The 20,599-nt window shown below is 38.1% G+C and overlaps 1 protein-coding gene across 2 annotated transcripts in view; it reads right to left on the bottom strand.

The window, feature by feature from the left end:
* The window catches only part of adcy6a (adenylate cyclase 6a), a 79,738-nt gene that overhangs the window by 15,918 nt on the left and 43,221 nt on the right, over positions 1 to 20,599 (bottom strand). For both annotated transcript variants that reach the window (XM_051879992.1, XM_051879993.1), the window contains 3 exons: positions 8,747 to 8,896; positions 2,694 to 2,815; positions 1,232 to 1,343 (listed from right to left, as the gene is read on the bottom strand). In XM_051879992.1, the coding sequence (XP_051735952.1) occupies positions 1,232 to 1,343; positions 2,694 to 2,815; positions 8,747 to 8,896 (384 nt within the window). The remainder of the gene's footprint in view (positions 1 to 1,231; positions 1,344 to 2,693; positions 2,816 to 8,746; positions 8,897 to 20,599) is intronic.

The following is a 20,599-nucleotide window of genomic DNA, read 5'->3' as shown; positions in this document are numbered from 1 at the left end:
AATAAGAGTTTTTGAACAAATCATTTGAGTGAACAATTCAATGACTCACTCATAAAGAAAAAGGAGGAAGGCCAGGCTGCTCAAGTGGCTGGGGTTTGAGGATCAATACATTAGAAATGCTGCTGTCTTTCCAACATTTCTTCCACCAACACCCACCAGGGCTCCAACCTCAGCTCTTTTGAAGGACACAGAGCCTGTTTTTCTGCACCATGCCTGCATCACGCTGGGCTATCAAAACCCCTTCTGCGCTGTGGTGGAGCCCATGCTGAGGATGCCCACTGGGAAGCCTCATTCCCACAGCCTGGAGCTCAGACTCCCAACCCTGAGGGACTATGTGCCTCATTTACCAGTGGTTCACAGGGGTTCACCCACATTTGCCCCATTGGTCAACCCCTGGCAGATCCACCAAAATATAAATAAATAAATAAATAAATAAATAAACACCACTGACTGCAACATTACAAATTTTTCCCACGTTATAACGTTTTTTTTTGTTTTGTTTTTATCAAAAACTGAAATAAGTTTTTCATGCATAGACATTTTCCATCCTCTCACTGACCCTTATAATTAAACAATTTTTTAATTTTTTTTGTTTGTCAGTTTTTGTCTTTTGATCAAAATAGTCCTTTATAGTTAGATATATACACATTATCGTTTAAAACTGGGGTTGGTAAGATTATTTATGCTCACCGAGGCTCCATTTATTTGATCAAAAATACAGTATAAACAGTAATACAGTAATATTATGAAATATTGTTACAAGTCAAATAACCTTTTGAATGTATAAAATGTAATTTATTCCTGTGATGCCAAAGCTGAATTTTCAGCATCATTACTCCAGTCTACAGTGTCACATGACTCTTCAGAAATCATTCTAATATGATAATTTGCTGCTCAAGAAACATTTTATTTTATTATACTATTAGAAAGTTTCAAAAACAGAAATCTTTTGTGACATTATAAACGTCTCTAAATGTAGTCACTTTCAAAAAAAGAAATCTTACTGACCCCAAACTTTTGAACGGTAGTGTATTTTATATTTTGTATAAATTAAACATGTATTAACATTCAAATGAAAACTGTAAATGTAATGTATAAGTAATATCTTGCAGTCTCAACAATTTATTAAATATACTTTAGACTTCGTCTTGTAACCATAACAAACATATAATGCTGCAACAATGATCCAGTTGAAAGCATCTTTCGAACATGTGTTAGTAGTTGTGCTCACCGAGGCCAGCTTGTCAAAGCGGGCAAACAGCTCGTTTAAAGTCATGACCAGCTCCTGAGCAGTGCACTGTGACGCCAGACTAGTGAAACCCTCAATGTCTGCAAACAGAATACTGACAGACACAGAAAGAGAGAGAGACAGAGAGAGAGAGAGAGATTTAAACCATGCATTGTTGTTCCCGTACTGATTAAATGCTTTGGTAATATTGAACAGCAAACAGTCATGCCAATCAAACAATGAATTAAGACAGAGATTAAAAAAAGCTTTAATTTTAATGCTTGGATGTACGTAGGTCAATAACTTCATCTTTTTAAACAACCAGATAGAAAAGTATATGTGTGTGTGAATCCCTTGAGCTGAGGGGAATTCACTCTGTGGCTGTGTAGTGGCAGACGCCGTGGAGCACTTTAATTGAATCGTGGCTTCATTTCAGTATCTTCTGGGGTTAGCGCTAGTCTAGTGACTGATAATTAACTATTCCCTCTTTTGCCGTAATTAGCTGACCACCTTTCAAAATAAAAGCCCCATTGCTCAGCTCCTGTAGCTGAAGGAAAGGAGAAAAGAGTAAAAGAGACAGGAGAGATGAATGGAAAGAGTGACACAGAAAGTGACACATGGCCACAGGAGATGATAAAAAGCAGATGAACTACCTTAGCTAAAGGCTAATGCTAATAGTCAAAGGTTCTGCAGGCTTACAGAAAACAAAACTGACCCTATTTTCTTTTTAAATAAAATAGTTGTCTTTGAGGATTGAGTGAAGGTTCACTTCCCGCTTCCTGTCTGCTTATATAAAATATATATGAGTTAAGATTACATGATACTTTTAAGTTTAATGTATGAATTAACTTGGTCAAAAATTTCAAGTTAAGAGCAATTAAAATGTACGAGTACAAAATTGAAATCTGCCAGTTCTGCTTACTTAAACTTCTGCTTACTGAATTTCTTAACTTAAAAAATTTGATGTAACTGATTACCTCAAATTTTTTGAGCTGTGCCAACTTATTCAGGTTTACAGTGTAATATAGTGCACTATGTGCCGTTTACCATGTACAAAATAGTAAATGTGTAAACAATGACTGATTTTAGCCTCAGCTTCAGCGTCTATTTATAACGTAGGGGCCGGGACGCTTCAGATTCTAGAGAGCATTTGATTGGACAGAAAATCAGATGAGAAGCTGAAGTGCAGAGTATGTCATCAAAATCAGTGATCCGTATTGGCGAAAGTGAGAGACTGTAAGTTTTGAATGCTTATAACTGTGAATTCCAATCGTTTTGGGGCACACTAGCTTATAGATAACAGCAAGGCTAACATATTCATAGTAAAAGCCAAAAAACTTCAATTTTGATTTCATGGGGACTTTAAGGCCATGAGGGTGGGAAAAATAATATGAACAAATAATGTCATAAACTAGCATCCATTCATAGTTAATGTGGCACAGTTTGACATGACAGTAACACTCACCTGACATTGTCGTGTTTCTGGATGTAGATCTTGTGAAACATCATGTCTTCTTTTTTTGCGTTGATGTCAGCCTTCATTTCCATGGCGACATGCCTTGGCAAAACAGACAGCAACAGGCGTTCCTGAAAATTGCAGAGAGGAGAGAAGAGAGGGAATGTACGTATGAGAAAGAGAAAGAAAGATTACCGTGCAGTTCTTCTCACTGAAGATTAACCATCCTTTCTTTATTTAGTTGCTCTTTGCATGTCAAACATCAGAGTCCAAGAGCATATATACTGGTGGCTTGTCCATTGACTACAGTGTTTAGACTTTTATTACATTTTTTATTACAAGGCAATTAACAGGGGTTTTCAAAATGAGCAGGACTTTTTAACAGATTCAGAGTAGATGCCATATGAATGTAGGGAGGCGGAGAGAGATTGCATGTGTAACTGAAGGCGAGTAGAGTTCAACCTAAGTGCAGTTTATTTCAAACAAACACAAAATAAATACAAAATAAACAGAACCAAATGATAACTTAACCAGAAACCATAACAGAACTCAACAACATCTCAATCAGCTCCCTAGGTCATAAAATAGTGTACACAAATTCAGGCACTGGTAAGGACAGCAAGGACTCTGGCTCACTACATAGTGAGCATTGATGCTCCCTGGATTTCACAGTGCATTGTGGGAGTGAACGTTTCAGTGCACTGGAAGGATTTCGCAATTGAGAGAGCCCTTAAAATGGTAGACTACCTGATCAATTCCCTGACTATTGAACTACAGAGCTGACTGAGACGCACCAAAGTCCCTTTCAAGGAAAGTCTGTTCACTCTGCATCCATATTTGCAACGCATCCGGGCAGCTATTACGGGCATCCAAGACCAAGTCCTATCTATTTGAATGGGGGAATCCTGAAATCTCAAAAACTGCTTGGCAAACTCACAATTAAATAACATATTTCAAATCAGCAACAAAATCTGACATGAACTGTCCTATAAAATGTTGCTTCTTATGCTCAAATAGTGTTAAAAAGCTTATTTTTCAGGCTAGACGAGCCAATGCGCATTTGCAGTCCTAAGCACGAGTCTCAGGTTTCATACTGTGTGTTGCAGTCCCATTCATAACAAATAGGAGTGAACCGTCCTTCTATATCTATAGTTTTTGGATGCACCCAGGAAAACAAGAGGAATATGAATACACATGGGCTTAATGAGTTAACAAGGAACACCTAAAAACAATTAAGACAGGAAACAGGAACATGTGGAACAGGAAACAGTGATAAAGACTAACCCTCTATATGTCTACTTCCATACTATATAGTAGGCAAAAAACTGTATGTGAGCTGAGTAGTATATGTCCGAATTCATACTATTCATAAAACAGTAGGTCAGAAGTACCCGGATGACCTACTTCTTCTGGCGAGATTCTGAAGTGTGCATTTGATGGACCACAGGAGAAGATTTGTGAATGGCGGTTTAGCGACGCAACTGACGCAGAAAGTCACATGACAATGAAAACATTTCAGATGTAATACATCAGAATTTCCTTCATACTACACTCATTCCTACTATATACGCATTCATACTATCTATTATGTTTAAATATTGTAAGATTCAAACTAATTGTAGTACTGGACAGTATGATATTTGGGACACAGCGTGAGACAATGTACAACTCGAATTCTGGAAATGTTGGGACGTTTTTTTAAATTTGAATAAAATGAAAACTAAAAGACTTTCAAATCACATGAGCCATTATTTTATTCACAATAGAACATAGATAACATAACAAATGTTTAAACTGAGAAATTTTACACTTTTATCCACTAAATGAGCTCATTTCAAATTTGATGCCTGCTACAGGTCTCAAAAAAGTTGGCACGGGGGCAACAAATGGCTGAAAAAGCAAGAAATTTTGAAAAGATTCAGCTGGGAGAACATCTAGCAACTAATTAAGTTAATTGATATCAGGTCTGTAACATGATTAGCTATAAAAGGGATGTCTTAGAGAGGCAGAGTCTCTCAGAAGTAAAGATGGGCAGAGGCTCTCCAATCTGTGAAAGAGTGCGTAAAAAGATTGTGGAATACTTTAAAAAAGATGTTCTTCAATGTCAAATTGCAAATCTCATCATCTACAGTGCATAACATCATCAAATGATTCAGAGAAACTGGAGAAATCTCTGTGAGTAAGGGACAAGGCCGAAGACCTTTATTGGATGCCCGTGGTCTTCGGGCCCTCAGACGACACTGAGCAGAAGCACCGGCAGAAGCACCATTGTGTCCTGTGGGCCAAGACTCATTTAAAATGGACTGATTCAAAGTGGAAAACTGTTCTATGGTCAGATGAGTCCAAATTTGACATTCTTGTTGGAAATCATGGACGCCGTGTCCTCCGGGCTAAAGGGAGGGAGACCTTCCAGCGTGTTATCAGCATTCAGTTCAAAAGCCAGCATCTCTGATGGTATGGGGGTGCATATATGCATATGGTATGGGCAGATGCATGTTTTGGAAGGCACTTTGACTGCTGAAAGGTATATAAAGGTTTTAGAGCGACATATGCTCCCCTCCAGACGACATCTATTTCAGGGAAGGCCTTGTATATTTCAGCAGGACAATGCAAAACCACATACTGCAGCTATTACAACAGCATGGCTTCGTCATAGAAGAGTCCGGGTGCTGAATTGGCCTGCCTGCAGTCCAGATCTTTCACCTATAGAGAACATTTGCTGCATCATTAATGAAAGACGACCACAAACTCTTCAGCAGATGGAAACCAATATCAGGCAAGAATGGGACCAAATTCCAACACCAAAACTCCAGAAACTCATAACCTCGATGCCCAGACGTCTTTAAACTATTTTTAAAAGAAGAGGATATGCTACGCCATGGTAAACATGCTCCCATCCCAACTATTTTGAGACCTGTAGCAGGGTTGTATATGAAGAAACTTCAAAATAAAGACATGACAGAATAAAAGACATGAACTCAGAACATGATTCATGAAACATAAAATCTACACAGATGTGACAGTAAGCATAACTGTACAAAAGTATACAAAACACATATTGCTGATCAACACCATTCAAATTGTTGTATAAAGTCGTTATTTTTGTTTTGTTTTTGCGCACAAAAAGTATTCTCGTCGCTTCATAACATTAAGGTTGAACCACTGTAGTCACGTTGACTATTTTAACCATGTTTTTAACTACCTTTCTGGACGTCAAAAAGTGCAGTGACATTGCTGCCTATGTGTGGATCAGATACCCTCGGATTTCATAACAAATATCTTAATTTGTGTTCCGAAGATGAACAAAGGTCTTACGGGTTTGGAACGACATGAGGGTGAGTAATTAAAAACAGAAATGTCATTTTTGGGTGAACTAACCCTTTACGGTGCAATACTGCCACCCTATATGTTGCTCTGCAATTTGGCACTCTAATAAAGTCATGTCACGTTTATTTATATAGCACTTTATACAATGGATTGCTTAAAATCAAGCAGCCTTACTGTATTAAACATGAAAAACAGTGTCAGTGTCTCATTTAATCAGAAGTACAACTTCATTTTCTACTATAAAGCAGCTCTCCAATGTGTTCATGTTTTCACTCGCGGACGTCTGACCTCCACGGATTGAACAGGAGAAATGAAGCGGAAAAGATTTCTACGTTAAAGAAGGCAGAGCCTCCAAGCTAGAGGTCTGCACGGGCTTCAAACTAAAGCCCGAACCCGACCCATACTCAAGATCATTTGACCCGACCTGACCCAACCCGACCCAACCCGACCCGAACCCGAATGGTACTGTTAAAGTTTAACCCGAACCCGAGCTATTTATTCGTTGAATGACAAGATCATATCGTACAATATTTAAATAGACAGAAACATCAGGCTAAGTAGTAGAAAAGACGCACAGAGGCCATTTGACATGCTATCGCGTTTCATTTTTATTCATATAGTTTGCACTCAGTCATGTAGCCTATCATATTGTATGATGTTTTAAACATTTAAATACACATATCAAATAAAATAATACAAAATGTGTATGATGTACTAGTGTTTTAGATGATATAGCCTACTCTTGACAAAGCTGATTTCTGAGAGACGCAAGAGAAATGCGGCTATTTGATTTACGAGCACGCTTGGCTCATTGCATTCATAGAGTTTACACTTATTCGTCTATGATATCATACAATGTTTAAAACATTTAAATATACATATCAAATGATGTAGTATTTTACAGAAGACCTAATCTTGACAAAGCTCTGATTTCTGAGACAGAGATGGCAGCGCGGTTATTTGATTTGTGGCTGCTCTCAGTTTACAGTCATTCACTTTGCACACACATTATTGCGTAGTAATTTTAGTGGCTTGTGTATAATTGTGATATCCCCTGACTCACCTGTTATTCGGTAGAATTCGTTGTGCTGCTTTCACTGCATCATTTGGCACTGTAATAAGTTTTCCTTCAGTAATTGTTTGCCTTATCACACTCATAGTCAGAGGTTTGAGTGTCGTGTGCCGAAAGAGTGCGCGAGAGAGCTGGATCACATGCGCAAAACAGTTAATATGTAAATGTGAATTATAAATGTGCTCCCACTCTCGCCCTCTCTTTCGAGCACAACACAGAAGACGACATGCAAGACTTAAATAACAGCCTATATAGTTTTTCTCAGACCCAAACCCGACCCAAACCCGACCCGTACCCGTAGCTATTCATGAAACCTTAACCCAAACCCGACCCGAAACCCATGAGGGTTGCAGATGTCTACTCCACGCACACCTACCTATTACGTAATCGCTACGGACCAATGGTAGTACAAAGGTGTTTACCAGCTGAAGCAAATTTTTCCAGGAAGTTTGCTTTGGCAAGCCGTTTCGTACTCCAACAAAGTTGATTCGCCTGATTTTGTTCGAAATGACGTCACATCAATTCGTTCTTCAATTTTGCTTGAAGTATATCAGGGCCTTTAAGGTGATCCAATCACGATCACTGGAAGCAGTATCGGCCGATACCGATTACAGATCATGGGGTCTATTTGAAGCTTTCATTTATCATGAAGCATTATTTACAGGAATCCTCCGATCAGGATTTATTCATATATTAATACATTACTTTACATTTAGCAAGAATGCATTAAATTGATCACAAGTGACAGTAAAGACTTTTATATTACAAAAGATTTGTGTAATTTTTTTTTTTACTTTTTGAACTTTGTATTAATCAAAGAATTCTAAAAAAAAATAAATAAATAAATAAAAAAAAATCACTGTTTCCACAAAAATATGAAACAGCACAACTGTTTTCAACATTGATAATAATAAGAAATGTTTCTTGAGCAGTAAATCAGCATATATCGAATGATTTCTGAAGGATCATGTGACTCATGTGAGTAATGATGCTGAAAATTCAGCTTTGATCACAGGAATAAATTACATTTTAAAATATATTAAAATAGAAAACAGTTATTTTAAATTATAGGCGAATACAGCCTTGGTGAGCAGAAGAGACCTTCAAAAACATTAAAAAAACGTATCACCATGAAATCAAAATGGACTATTTTTTTTTTTCTTACAGAATGTTGCAGTGCTTATTATTAAGGATTTATCCATGCACTTGTAATCTTTAATCAAAAACGTTAGCCTCCCCTCCCCTTCGAAACGGCGTCTGTTCTCTTCATGACGTGTGTCTCGGTGGAGGGTGAGACTAAATATCCTCCAAAACTAACTGCAAACTGCCATTTACATCTGCCTTCGTTTAGTTAGCAACACCCAACTTCCTACAATCCATTCAATTTCTGAGGACAAAATCAAATCCCGCCCTACATTTTTCTCATTCTAAAAGTTTCACTCAGAGATACATCATCTTTTGTAACATTATAAATGTGTTTACTGTCGCTTTTGATTCATTTAATGCATCTTTGCTGAATAAAAGTATACATTTCTTTCAAAACATTTTTTAACTTTTAAACAGTAGTGAACGCTAGTGAACTGTGCCAGCCAGTGGTCATGACCTCAACACTGAAGCTGAATTGACTGTAACTGTTAGGCACTAAGAGCCTGTGAGAACTGACCTGCTGCTGGTTTTCTCTTTGCAGGTGCAGTCGGGCCTGGATGTAGCCTCGCGTCTCCTGAAAGGCTTGTCTCTGAGAGACCTCTGCTGGGTAGTGGGTGCAGATCCCAATGATGTTGGTGCACAGGAAGATCAGCACGTTTGCACTCAGCTGAGGGGAGAAAAAAAAGACCCATTCAATGTCTCTCTAGTGATCAGCTGAACCTTTCAACAAAATCAGCTTTAGCTCAGCACTCTGGAATCCTGGGACATCTGTTGTACTCTGGGGCTTTACTAAACTGTAGTATGGGAAAAAAAGCCAACCTCTGACCCAGAGAGGCTACTTCCTGTAGAGGAGTTTACACTAGGGGAGCCAGAATGGAGCTAAAAATGGAGCCTGAAGCAGAGCCAACACTGTTACTTCCTTTGGGTAACTGAAGGGAGGGGGTAATGGGAGAGTGATGGGGGTTACTCCAGGTCACATGGTTCACACCATTACACTCTGCTGAAAGCATCGCAGAATCACTATGAACCACTTGTTGGCCTATCAATATATGATAAATAATTACTTGGCTGTGGGAAAGCGAGTCGAAAGTCATTAAAACATTTCATTGAGAAAATATAACCAAAATAGTGAGAAAGTAAAATTTATATTGCCACAGCAGATTCCATACAGTTCAGATATTTTATTATAAGTAATGCTGGCCAATATATTTAAAAAAATGTTATCTTTTGAGCCACCTAATATAAAATATACATACAGTATCTCACAGACATGAGTACACCCCTCACATTTTTGTAAATATTTTATTATATCTTTTCATGTGACAACACTGAAGAAATGACACTTTGCTACAATGTAAAGTAGTGAGTGCACAGCTTGTGTAACAGTGTAAATTTGCTGTCCCCTCAAAATAACTCAACACACAGTCATTAATGTCTAAACCGCTGGCCACAAAAGTGAGTACACCCCCAAGTGAAGATGTCCAAATTGGGCCCAAAGTGTCAATATTTTGTGTGGCCACCATTATTTTCCAGCACTGCCTTAACCCTCTTGGGCATGGAGTTCACCAGAGCTTCACAGGTTGCCACTGGAGTCCTCTTCTACTCCTCTATGATGACATCACGGAGCTGGTGGATGTTAGAGACCTTGCGCTCCTCCACCTTCCGTTTGAGGATGCCCCACAGATGCTCAATAGGGTTTAGGTACCCTCAGCTTCTTTAGCAGGGCAGTGGTCATCTTGGAGGTGTGTTTAGGGTCATTATCATGTTGGAATACTGCCCTGCGGCCCAATCTCCGATGGAGGGGGATCATGCTCTGCTTCAGTATGTCACAGTACATGTTGGCATTCATGGTTCCCTCAATGAATTGTAGCTCCCCAGTGCATAATTTCTTGTGCATCATCTTTAGAAGAGGCTTCCTTCTGGGACGACAGCCATGCAGACCAATTTTATGACAGGCTGACCCCCCACCCCTTCAACCTCTGCAGCAATGCTGGCAGCACTAATACATCTATTTCCCAAACACAACCTCTGGATATGACACTGAGTACATGCACTCAACTTCTTTGGTCGATCATGGCGAGGCCTGTTCTGAGTGGAACCTGTCCTGTTAAACCGCTGTATGGTCTTGGCCACCGTGCTGCAGCTCAGTTTCAGGGTCTTGGCAATCTTCTTATAGCCTATGCCATCTTTATGTAGAGCAACAATTCTTTTTTTCAGATCCTCAGAGAGTTCTTTGCCATGAGGTGCCATGTTGAACTTCCAGTGGCCAGTATGAGAGAGTGAGAGCGATAACACCAAATTTAACACACCTTTTCCCCATTCACACCTGAGACCTTGTAACACTAACGAGTCACATGACACCGGGGAGAGAAAATGGCTAATTGGGCCAAATTTGGACATTTTTACTAAGGGGTGTACTCACTTTTGTGGCCAGCGGTTTAGACATTAATGGCTGTGTGTTGAGTTATTTTGAGGGGACAGCAAATTTACACTGTTATACAAGCTGTACACTCACTACTTTACATTGTAGCAAAGTGTCATTTCTTCAGTCACATGAAAAGATATAATAAAATATTCACAAAAATGTGAGGGGTGTATTCACTTCTGTGAGGTACTGTAAAACATACTTTATTTAGTATTTTACTTCAGTCTTTAGCGTCACATGATCCTCAAGAAACATTTCTTATCATTATCAATGTTGAAAACTGCTTTTGTTGAACATTGACATTTATTCAGGATTCTTTGATTTATAATAGATTTGACTTTGATGAATCTTGTGTGATAATGTAAAATTGTAAATTATATATATATATATAATTACTAAATATATTACTAAAACATAAAAACAATTACAAAATATAAGAGTTTTCATACAAATATAAGCAAGTACAAGGACCTCTATGAATAATTGATTGATTACACAAATGAATCATTGAATCAGTGTTTTGAACAGATTCACTGAGAAGGACATTTCAAAATAACTGACATAAAATTTTGAATTTTCACTTAAAAATAACTGGAAATTAAGCAAACCTCTCAACAATATCGCTATTGTTTCTGATTAGGTTTTTTTTTAAATAAAAGATGTTATGAAAATATGCTGTGATACAAGAAACGGAGCAAAAATTAAATAAAAAAAAGTCATGATCAAAATGGTATATTGAATATATCATAAATATTCAATATATCTCCTAGTCTCCATGTAAAAAAAAAATAAAAGAACAGTAATGGACACCAAAGTAATGTTACTGCAGAGGGAATCAGTTTGGAGTTGTTCAGTCCTTATAGGCTCGTTCACACCAAGGACAATAAATATAAACATGACGATGAAGATATAGTTCTAAATATTGTTCTAAATATAAAAGAATAGCACACCACAACTATAATGATAATGGCACAGAAGAAGTATATCACTTTCAGAATGATTTTTTTCCATCTGATAAATAAAAAAACATTGACAGCCAATCAGAATCCATTCTGCTTTAAAGAGTTTGAGCATTTAAAGGGGTAGACGACAAAACTGCAGCGCACTTATAATAAACAGAATGGTATCGTGATTGGTGTGGACAATAATGTAGTTATCATTATAGTTATCGTTCTTGGTGTGAGCGGGCCTTAACTCTGTATTTTTGGAGCATGAACACAGTCCAGAGGTCAATCGACACTAAATTAAGCGCTGTTAATGGTGGAAAAGCAATCAGTCGATAACTCTTCTTCCACTGTCATCCACCAATCAATACACAGACCATGCGTGACCATTTGATATTAAGAGTAAGCTATAAACTGAAATAATTTCTCAGTGCCACTTTCCTGTGTCAAACAGGCAGGTTTATAGCAGCCATATTAATCTAATAGCCTCTTATAGCTGACTGGATAGTTTATGCCTGTGCTGTTTTGAAAACTACAGAGGATTTATCTGAACTGATAGCAGAGATGATGTTGTACTGTATGCTGCTATACATAGGATAAAACAATAGATTTGACAAACAATGGTTTGCTCCAGTACACAGCATACGAAACGAGAAACCAAAAGGACAGGCAAGAGGCAATGCTGCAGAGTGGTGTGTGTGCGTGTGTGTGTGCGTGTGTGTGTGAGGCAGGGCCTGCTGGCCACACTGACATTAGGCAGATGGCTGTGAGCTCTGTTTACATTAGAGTTTCTGTTCAAGCAAAACCAGGTCTGGTTTATGTGTGTGTATGTGTGAGTCAGCGTGCACGTGCAAATGGACGCTTTTAGTGCTTCAACAATAGACATCAATAATAGTGTTATATCCAAGTTAGTGCTGTCAGTTTGACAAGATAAATTAGTAGAATTTATTACAGAAAAAATAGTAAAAAATGTACATTTTTAATCATGAAAAAATAATGTTAAATGTACGCTTTTAATCATGCCCTCTGACCCGTACATACCAATTCAACCTTGAAATAACACCTAAATGCAAAGAATGCTTTTGCCGTCCACATAAAATGTATTCTTGTGCTCAAATATATTGAGACTCGAAAGAATAAAGGGTTGGGATACATTTTTAAAGCATTTTGACTACTTTTAATTTGACAAGGGATCTTAAAATAGGTGATTACACTATTTTGCAAAGAACAGAGAGACACGACACATTCGCCTATAAGTCTACCTCAGACAAACTCAATTGTGAACTGTAGACATATTTACTGATTTGAAAATAATATAATATATATATATATATACACACACAAAGTATATATATATTACGCAGTCACTCCTACTAGCCCTTTTTGGCAGGTTGAATTTTATATATAATATATACATTTTTCAATTGTAGTCTTTTAAAAAGACATCTGAAATAATAATCTAAGTGCAATGTAGTGTTGTTAAAAATATAGATTTTTCGATACATATCGATACTGAAATATCTGAAATGCTTCCAATACTCATTATCCGCAGAATAGATACATGATACCGTTTTCTCACTCTCTCATCTCTCTTGACACACAAACCCGCCTCCCCTCACTGACCCGTTTCATTCGCTCCGGATGAATATTGTTGGTGTTACAGGGCTTGAATTTCGGTGTCGGACTGCACATATCCCGCATAATTTTACTCATTCCCACAGATTGTGCTCACAACCAAAGTGTGTGCACATAAAGCCTCCTCTCGGTACCAAATTGAGTCCTTTTTTGCTGCTTATTGCGCTTAAACAGTCAAATACACACAAAATAATGTCAAAATGCCGGTGAGTATTCACGTAAACACAGTCAGTTATGGTTTATGGTTTGGTGAGCGTAAACAGTTGAGAAAGAAAATGCATGTGCAACAGTATAATGGATCTGTGTGTTGGGTCTTAAAGTGACAGCAGCCTAATATACCTGCTGCCAAATTATAAGATAACATTAAAAATATCTATATAGCAGTTTTTCCCCATGGTTTCGATGTATATATATACTGGCCACAATTTTGACATACATACACTTATGATCTAAAATATTATGACCACCTGCTTAATATGCTGTTGGTCCTCTGTGTGCTGACAAAACAGCACTGACCGTCGAGGCATGGACTCTACGAGACCCCTAAAGGTGTGCTGTGGTATCTGGCACCAAGATGTTAGCAGCAGATCCTTTAAAGGGATAGTTCACCCAGAAATGAAAATTGGATGTTTATCTGCTTACCCCCAAGGGCATCCAAGATGTAGGTGACTTTGTTTCTTCAGTAGAACACAAATCATAATTTTTAACTCCAACCGTTGCAGTCTGTCAGTCGTATAATGCATGTCAATGGGAACACAATCTATGAGAGTAAAAAAAACATGCACAGACAAATCCAAATTAAACCCTGTGGCTCATGACGACACATTGATGTCCTAAGACACGAAACGAGTGGTTAGTGAATACAGCGTAAGCATTTTGAAGAATCCGGAAAGCGGAAGCACATGCATGTTTTCATCAAAAACCTTAATTTTTTTTCGACCGAAGAAAGAAAGACATGAGCATCTTATTTGAAAGTGGACTAATCCTTTAAACTAGTGGTGTATTAGAGGTAAAAAATGATGTAAATACTGTTTGGTTTCTCACACAAACCGATTATTTCGTGTCTTAGTACATCAATGTGTTGTCACGAGCTGCAGGGTTTAATTTGGATTTGCCTGTGCATGTTTTTTTGACTCTTATAGATTGTGTTCCCATTGACATGCATTATACGACTGACAGACTGCAACGGTTGGAGTTAAAAATCATCATTTGTGTTCTACTGAAGAAACAAAGTCACCTACATCTTGGATGCCCTGGGGGTAAGCAGATAAACATCAAATTTTCATTTTAGGGTGAACTATCCCTTTAAGTCCTGTAGGTTGCGAGATGGAGCCACCGTGGATCAAACCTGTTGGTCCAGCACCTCTCACAGATGCTCAATTGGATTGAGATCTGGGGAATGTGGAGGCCAGGGCAACACCTTGAACTCTTCATCATGTTCCTCAAACCATTCCTGAACAATGTGGCAGGGTGCAATATCCTGCTGAAAGAGACCACTTCCACCAGGGAACACTATTGTCATGAAGGGGGGTATCTGCTCTGCAACAATATTTAGGTAGGTGTCAAATTTACGCCCACATGAATGGCCGGACCCAGGGTTTCCCAGCAGAACGTTGCCCAGAGCATCACACTCCCTCCACCAGCTTGTCGTCGTCCCATAGTGATCCTGCTGCTATCACTTCCCCAGGTAAATGGCGCACACACAAAAGACAACAGGACTCATCGGACCAAGCAACCTTCTTCTACTGTTCCAAGGTCCAGTTCAGACACTCGAGTGCCCATTGTAGATGCTTTCAATGGTGGACAGGGATTATCATAGACACTCTGATTCATCTGCTGCTAAGCAGCTCACCACCCTGTCGCTGATTTGCGGTTTGTCCCTCCCCGGACACTGTTGGTAAATTCTCACAACTGCTGACTGGGAGCAACACACAAGCCTTGACGTTTCAGAGATACTCCGAACCAGTCGCCTTGCCATAACAATTTGGCCCTCGTCAAAGTCACTCAGATCTTTATTCCTGCACATTTCTCCTGTATCCAACATGTTAATTATGAGAACTGATTGTTTGTTTACCATCTAATCTACCCAGACTTTAATATGTGGCCTTGTTAGGAGATGATCAATAATATTTGCTTCACCCATGACTGGTCATAATGTTTTGGTTCATCAGTGTATATATATTTCAAGACACAACACATTTGCCTCTAAGACTGCCTCAGACAGAGTCAATTGTGAACTGTAGACATGTTTATTGATATGATATTACGTTTTTTTGATATGACATGTTTATTGATATATAATAAACATGTCATATATACATATATATATATATATATAATTTGTATAATGTGCTATTTGTGAGGGATGTCATCAAGTCACTGTTCATTTTTAAAAAACATATTTCATTGTAGCAAAGTGTCATTTCATAACACTGCTAATAGTAATCTTTAGCAAATCTCGAACATTTATTTCTCATACTGTATTGTGCTTTTTAAATGACTGATTTCAGTTTTTAGTTTTTATTTATTCTGCACAATAGTGCAGCATTTTAATATTGTCTATTTATTTTAATATTGTTTATTTATTTTTTATAAGTCAAAACAGAAATAATTATTAAATAATTTTCATTTAACATGAAAAAAATATTTTAAAATTATATTATTATAAAAGAATTTGAATACTAGTGTATCCCTATAAGGACTTCTAAAGTCACTATAATAAACATGCTTTACTTATGTCACAACAATTATTATCTGAATAATAATAATGATCAAATGATATAACATATAATTATAATTAGTGATTTATCTTTCTAATCAGCAGATCTTAATTTGATTACATTGATTAGCAGCTCTAATCTGATCATATGTTTGTTTGACATGCAAAATATCATAACATGCAAAATGTTCTCATGTGATTGAATGTATGCTAGCACTCAAGAAATGGTTATGATCAGTGTGTGTTATTAGCTGTGTGTGTGTAATCACAGGCAGGTCCTAATTGCGCGCTCTTCACAAGAGGGCGAGGTCAGCGGGTTTACACACACACAAACACACACTTGGCCGTTCTGTTTGCGCAACCTGACACCTCTCTCCTTCACGCTGAAGATTTATATGCAATAACCATCACAAGCGCTGGAACACAGAGAGAGAGAGACACTGTTCACCCCTTTACGCTCTGTCAATCTTCTCCTTCGTCTCTTTTTCTTTGCCTTTCACTCACAAATCATCAAATAAATATATTTTCCTGACTCCATCACAGCATGTTCTCACACACTGGCTTCAAAGTGACACATTTACTGACACTGAGAACATCTCTTTCCTTAAAAGCCAATGTCTAGAGATCCTTCTTGTGTCTGCCAAATTTTTCCAGTAAACGTCAACAAGTGACACGTAGAAACGTGTCATAATATGATTTCTGCTCACTTCGAATGTCCACTGCAGTCTTTATTACTCAAAGTGGTGAGACATAGAGCATTTAAGTAATCGGCGGCGAAATTTGACTTAAGCTCTATGAACAACATCTGCGGCATAATGTTGGTTACCAAGGAATGTAATATAAGAGCTAATAAAAAAACAAAACAAAACAAAAAGTTATGTTCTTACAACGGAAGTATTTGGGCCAACACAACATAAAAGCAAAAACATGCAGCTTGTATTCTTCAGTACAAGGTTTCTAATTTAAGATATCAAGTTGTTGTCATCATTTTTGATGATTTGGAACTACATTTATAGATGGATGAACTGGTTGTGCATTACTAAGGTAACTCCTGCGAACATGCAAATCATGTGAAAGCTACCAGGTTTATTGGTTTTAAACTGTCAAGAAATAAGTTGAAAACTTTGGACTACTTTTATATTAATTTTAAGGTGCTTTTTCATCATTTTTTGAGTTTGACAGCTCCTATCCCAAAACAATTTCAGAGATGAAAATAGCAGAACTATTGCTTTAAATTGTATTTATCCTAAAATGTTCCTTTAATGTCACCATGAAATCAAAATGGACCATTCTTACTTTTTTATGGAATATTGCAGTGTTTATTATAATTGATTTATCCATGCACATTTTTTTAAAATTCATATGCCCTCATAATTTTTAATCAAAATAACTTCCCCTCCCTCTTGCAGCAACATATCTTCTCTTCTCTGATGATGTGTTTACTTGCGTGAGCGCTGGGCAGCCTGTCACTCATATGAGATCCACCAATAGCAAACCACAAATCCAATCAATTCCATATGGACAAAATCAAGCCCTACATTTGTTCTTGTTTAAGAAGCCGTTTCACTCAGATATACACCTATCAGGCATAACATTATGACCACTGAAGGGTGAACTGAATAACACTGATTATCTCTTCATCACGGCACCTGTTAGTGGGTGGGATATATTAGGCAGCAAGTGAACATTTTGTCCTCAAAGTTGATGTGTTAGAAGCAGGATCCGATCCAACAGACGAGCTACTGTAGCTCAAATTGCTCAAGAAGTTAATGCTGCTTCTGATAGAAAGGTGTCATATGGGCAAAGAGTATAGAACCCAAAAGACGAAACTCTGAAGCTTTTTGGGTAACAGCCACGAGGAGGCGCTTCGGTAGTGCAGCAGCCATTTTGGGGTGAAAATGCCAACTGGAAAATAGAATCCATCACATTTTATGCACCCAGACTCGGCGAATCTCACAGCCAAATCAGAAACGCAATAGAAAATTTCTCAAACCCTAAATTTTGACACCTACAGTAAATGTTGCATTGTCTTAACCTATATATGTTTTAAGTAATCAGTTGTGGAATCCAACCATTACACATCTGAGGTAACGTAGTTAGCCTACTTAATTGAGTATTTCCATTTTATGCAACTTTACATATTTACTATTAATAGTAAATTATTAAATTAATAATTAATAAAGTTAAGATCATCATGTTTGTAGCGTGATCAAGGGGATTAAAACGTATACCTACAGGCAGACCTAGTGGAGTAATATAGTAATGTAGTAAATTACTCCACTAGGTCTGAAATACGTTTTAATCCCCTGGATCATGCTAAACATAATGATATTATAGAACATGATTCATTGCTGTGTCTGTTATCCCATAATTGCCACTTTTGGACACAGTGGCTGTGTTTTTTTGTTTACATAGTCTTGCTATAACGGACATTAATATAAGACAACACTGCAAAAACAGTTTCTGTCAAGCTGTTATATTCTGTATTCTTGTCCAACATTCCCAATTTTTCTGATGCATGTCCTTAATTTGATTTCATATGTTGGTATTAATTCATTGTTTATAATGCTAATACTTGAACTTCAAAGAATTTTAACCCAAACTGACTGGGTTTCTAGAGAGCAAAGGTTTTGTGAAAAAAGTGAAAGACTTAAACACAAAGTCTGTAAAATAAACTGTTAAAAGGATTTGATGATCACTAACGTTAGTATTTTAATCTGTGTTGTCACAGAACAGGTTGGAACTGTCACAGGTTGGATTTTAGCTTTAATGTACGTTTTTTTTTTTTTTTTTTACAAAGCAGCTGATATCGCCATAGAAACTAGTGGACTGCCGAGTCGCTTTCACACCAAAATGGCGGAAATGCAGTGCTGCTTCTTGTCAGTGTATATTCTTTGGTATGGGGCTGCATAGCCGTAGACCAGTCAGGGTGCCCATGCTGACCCCTGTCCACCGCCGAAAGTGCCAACAGTGGGCACGTGAGCATCGGAACTGTACCACGGAGCAAAGGAAGAAGGTGGCCTGGTCTGATGAATCACGGTTTCTTTTACTTCACTTGGATGGCTGGGTGCGTGTGCGTCGCTTACCTGGGGAACACATGGCACCAGGATGCACTATGGGAAGAAGGCAAGCCGGAGGAGGCAGTGTGATGCTTTGGGCAATATTCTGCTGGGAAACCTTGGATCCTGCCATCCATGTGGATGTTACTTTGACACGTACCACCTACCTAAGCATTGTTGCAGACCATGTACACCCTTTCATGGAAACGGTATTCCCTGGTGGCTGTGGCCTCTTTCAGCAGGATAATGCGCCCTGCCACAAAGCAAAAATGGTTCAGAAATGGTTTGAGGAGCACAACAACGAGTTTGAGGTGTTGACTAGGCCTCCAAATTCCCAGATCTCAATCCAATCAAGCATCTGTGGGATGTGCTGAACAAAGGAATCCATGGAGGCCTAACCTCGCAACTTACAGGACTTAAAGGATCTGCTGCTAACATCTTGGTGCCAGATACCACAGCACACCTTCAGGTGTCTAGAGGAGTCCATGTTTCGACGGATCAGGGCTGTTTTGGCAGCAAAAGGGGGACCAACACAGTCTGATTAGGAAGGTGGTCATAATGTTATGCCGTGTAAGTCACAAAAGGGAAAATTATCACAACTTCAATTTCATGCCACTCAAGGGTTGTATTTTTTCTGTTAGGCAAAGATTTCAAGATTTCATAGATTTCAAGATCCCAGACAAAGTATGATTTTGCTTAGTGTGTGTCTGCTTTTACTTCCGTTCATTTGTCAATTCACAACTTCCAGGTATTTGTGATTTTTTCGGATCATTTGTGTTTGTAGGCCCATTTATCCTCTTTTGTGCTGGTCTGTGTTTATCTACCTGTGGCTGCTCCAGATATTATATAAAGCCATTATGATCATTGGAGATTATGTCCAGCCTCTGTGATGCCACTAAAGGGGGTGGGGTGGGACAATACGCCTCGCTTCTGCAGTGAAAACTGTGGAAACATGAAACTATTGGGCTTTAACAAAGAATACGCTCCCACATGCAGAAAACTGTAGCCTTGAATATCTGGATAAGACTTGTGAGGATGAAGTGAGAGGGACGGAAATAGATCGCGAGAGAACGAAGGAACAGTGATGGAAACATGTTCCATGATGACAACCTAAAAGACAGATGGCGTCTAAAAAGGTACATACTGTACCGTTCTTAAATGATGTATGGCTCTGAACAAGGGCGTAATATGACACTAGCTCAATTTACATACTGCATCATCAAAAAAGATAAACTGGTGGACATCTACTTGCTTTTACTCACTATACCGTGTAAAAAAAAAAGCATACATGTGTTCCAGTTTGCAGGACCTTTGGTGTCATAAATACTAAGTAAAGTGAATTACTTGACATTACATAAAAACCCTTGTTAGACCAACAGAATTCCCCCAAATGTCCCTACAAGTCAACAATACTGCTGAAATATAAAGCGTTTGTGAGTTCCCAGCATGCATCACAGCATGAAAAATGATGCGGTTACTGTTATAGGATTAGTGTGTCGCTGTTTGCTGAATTTTTTTTTTTTTTTTTTTGTCATTGTTAGTTATTTGCTGTGTTGTGATGTTGTTGTGATGTTCACATTTGTTGACT

Source organism: Ctenopharyngodon idella, chromosome 22, assembly GCF_019924925.1.
Source record: "Ctenopharyngodon idella isolate HZGC_01 chromosome 22, HZGC01, whole genome shotgun sequence".
NCBI lineage: Eukaryota > Metazoa > Chordata > Actinopteri > Cypriniformes > Xenocyprididae > Ctenopharyngodon > Ctenopharyngodon idella.
The sequence above is the reverse complement of the archived record's forward strand: the minus strand, read 5'-3'. Positions and strand labels throughout refer to the sequence as shown.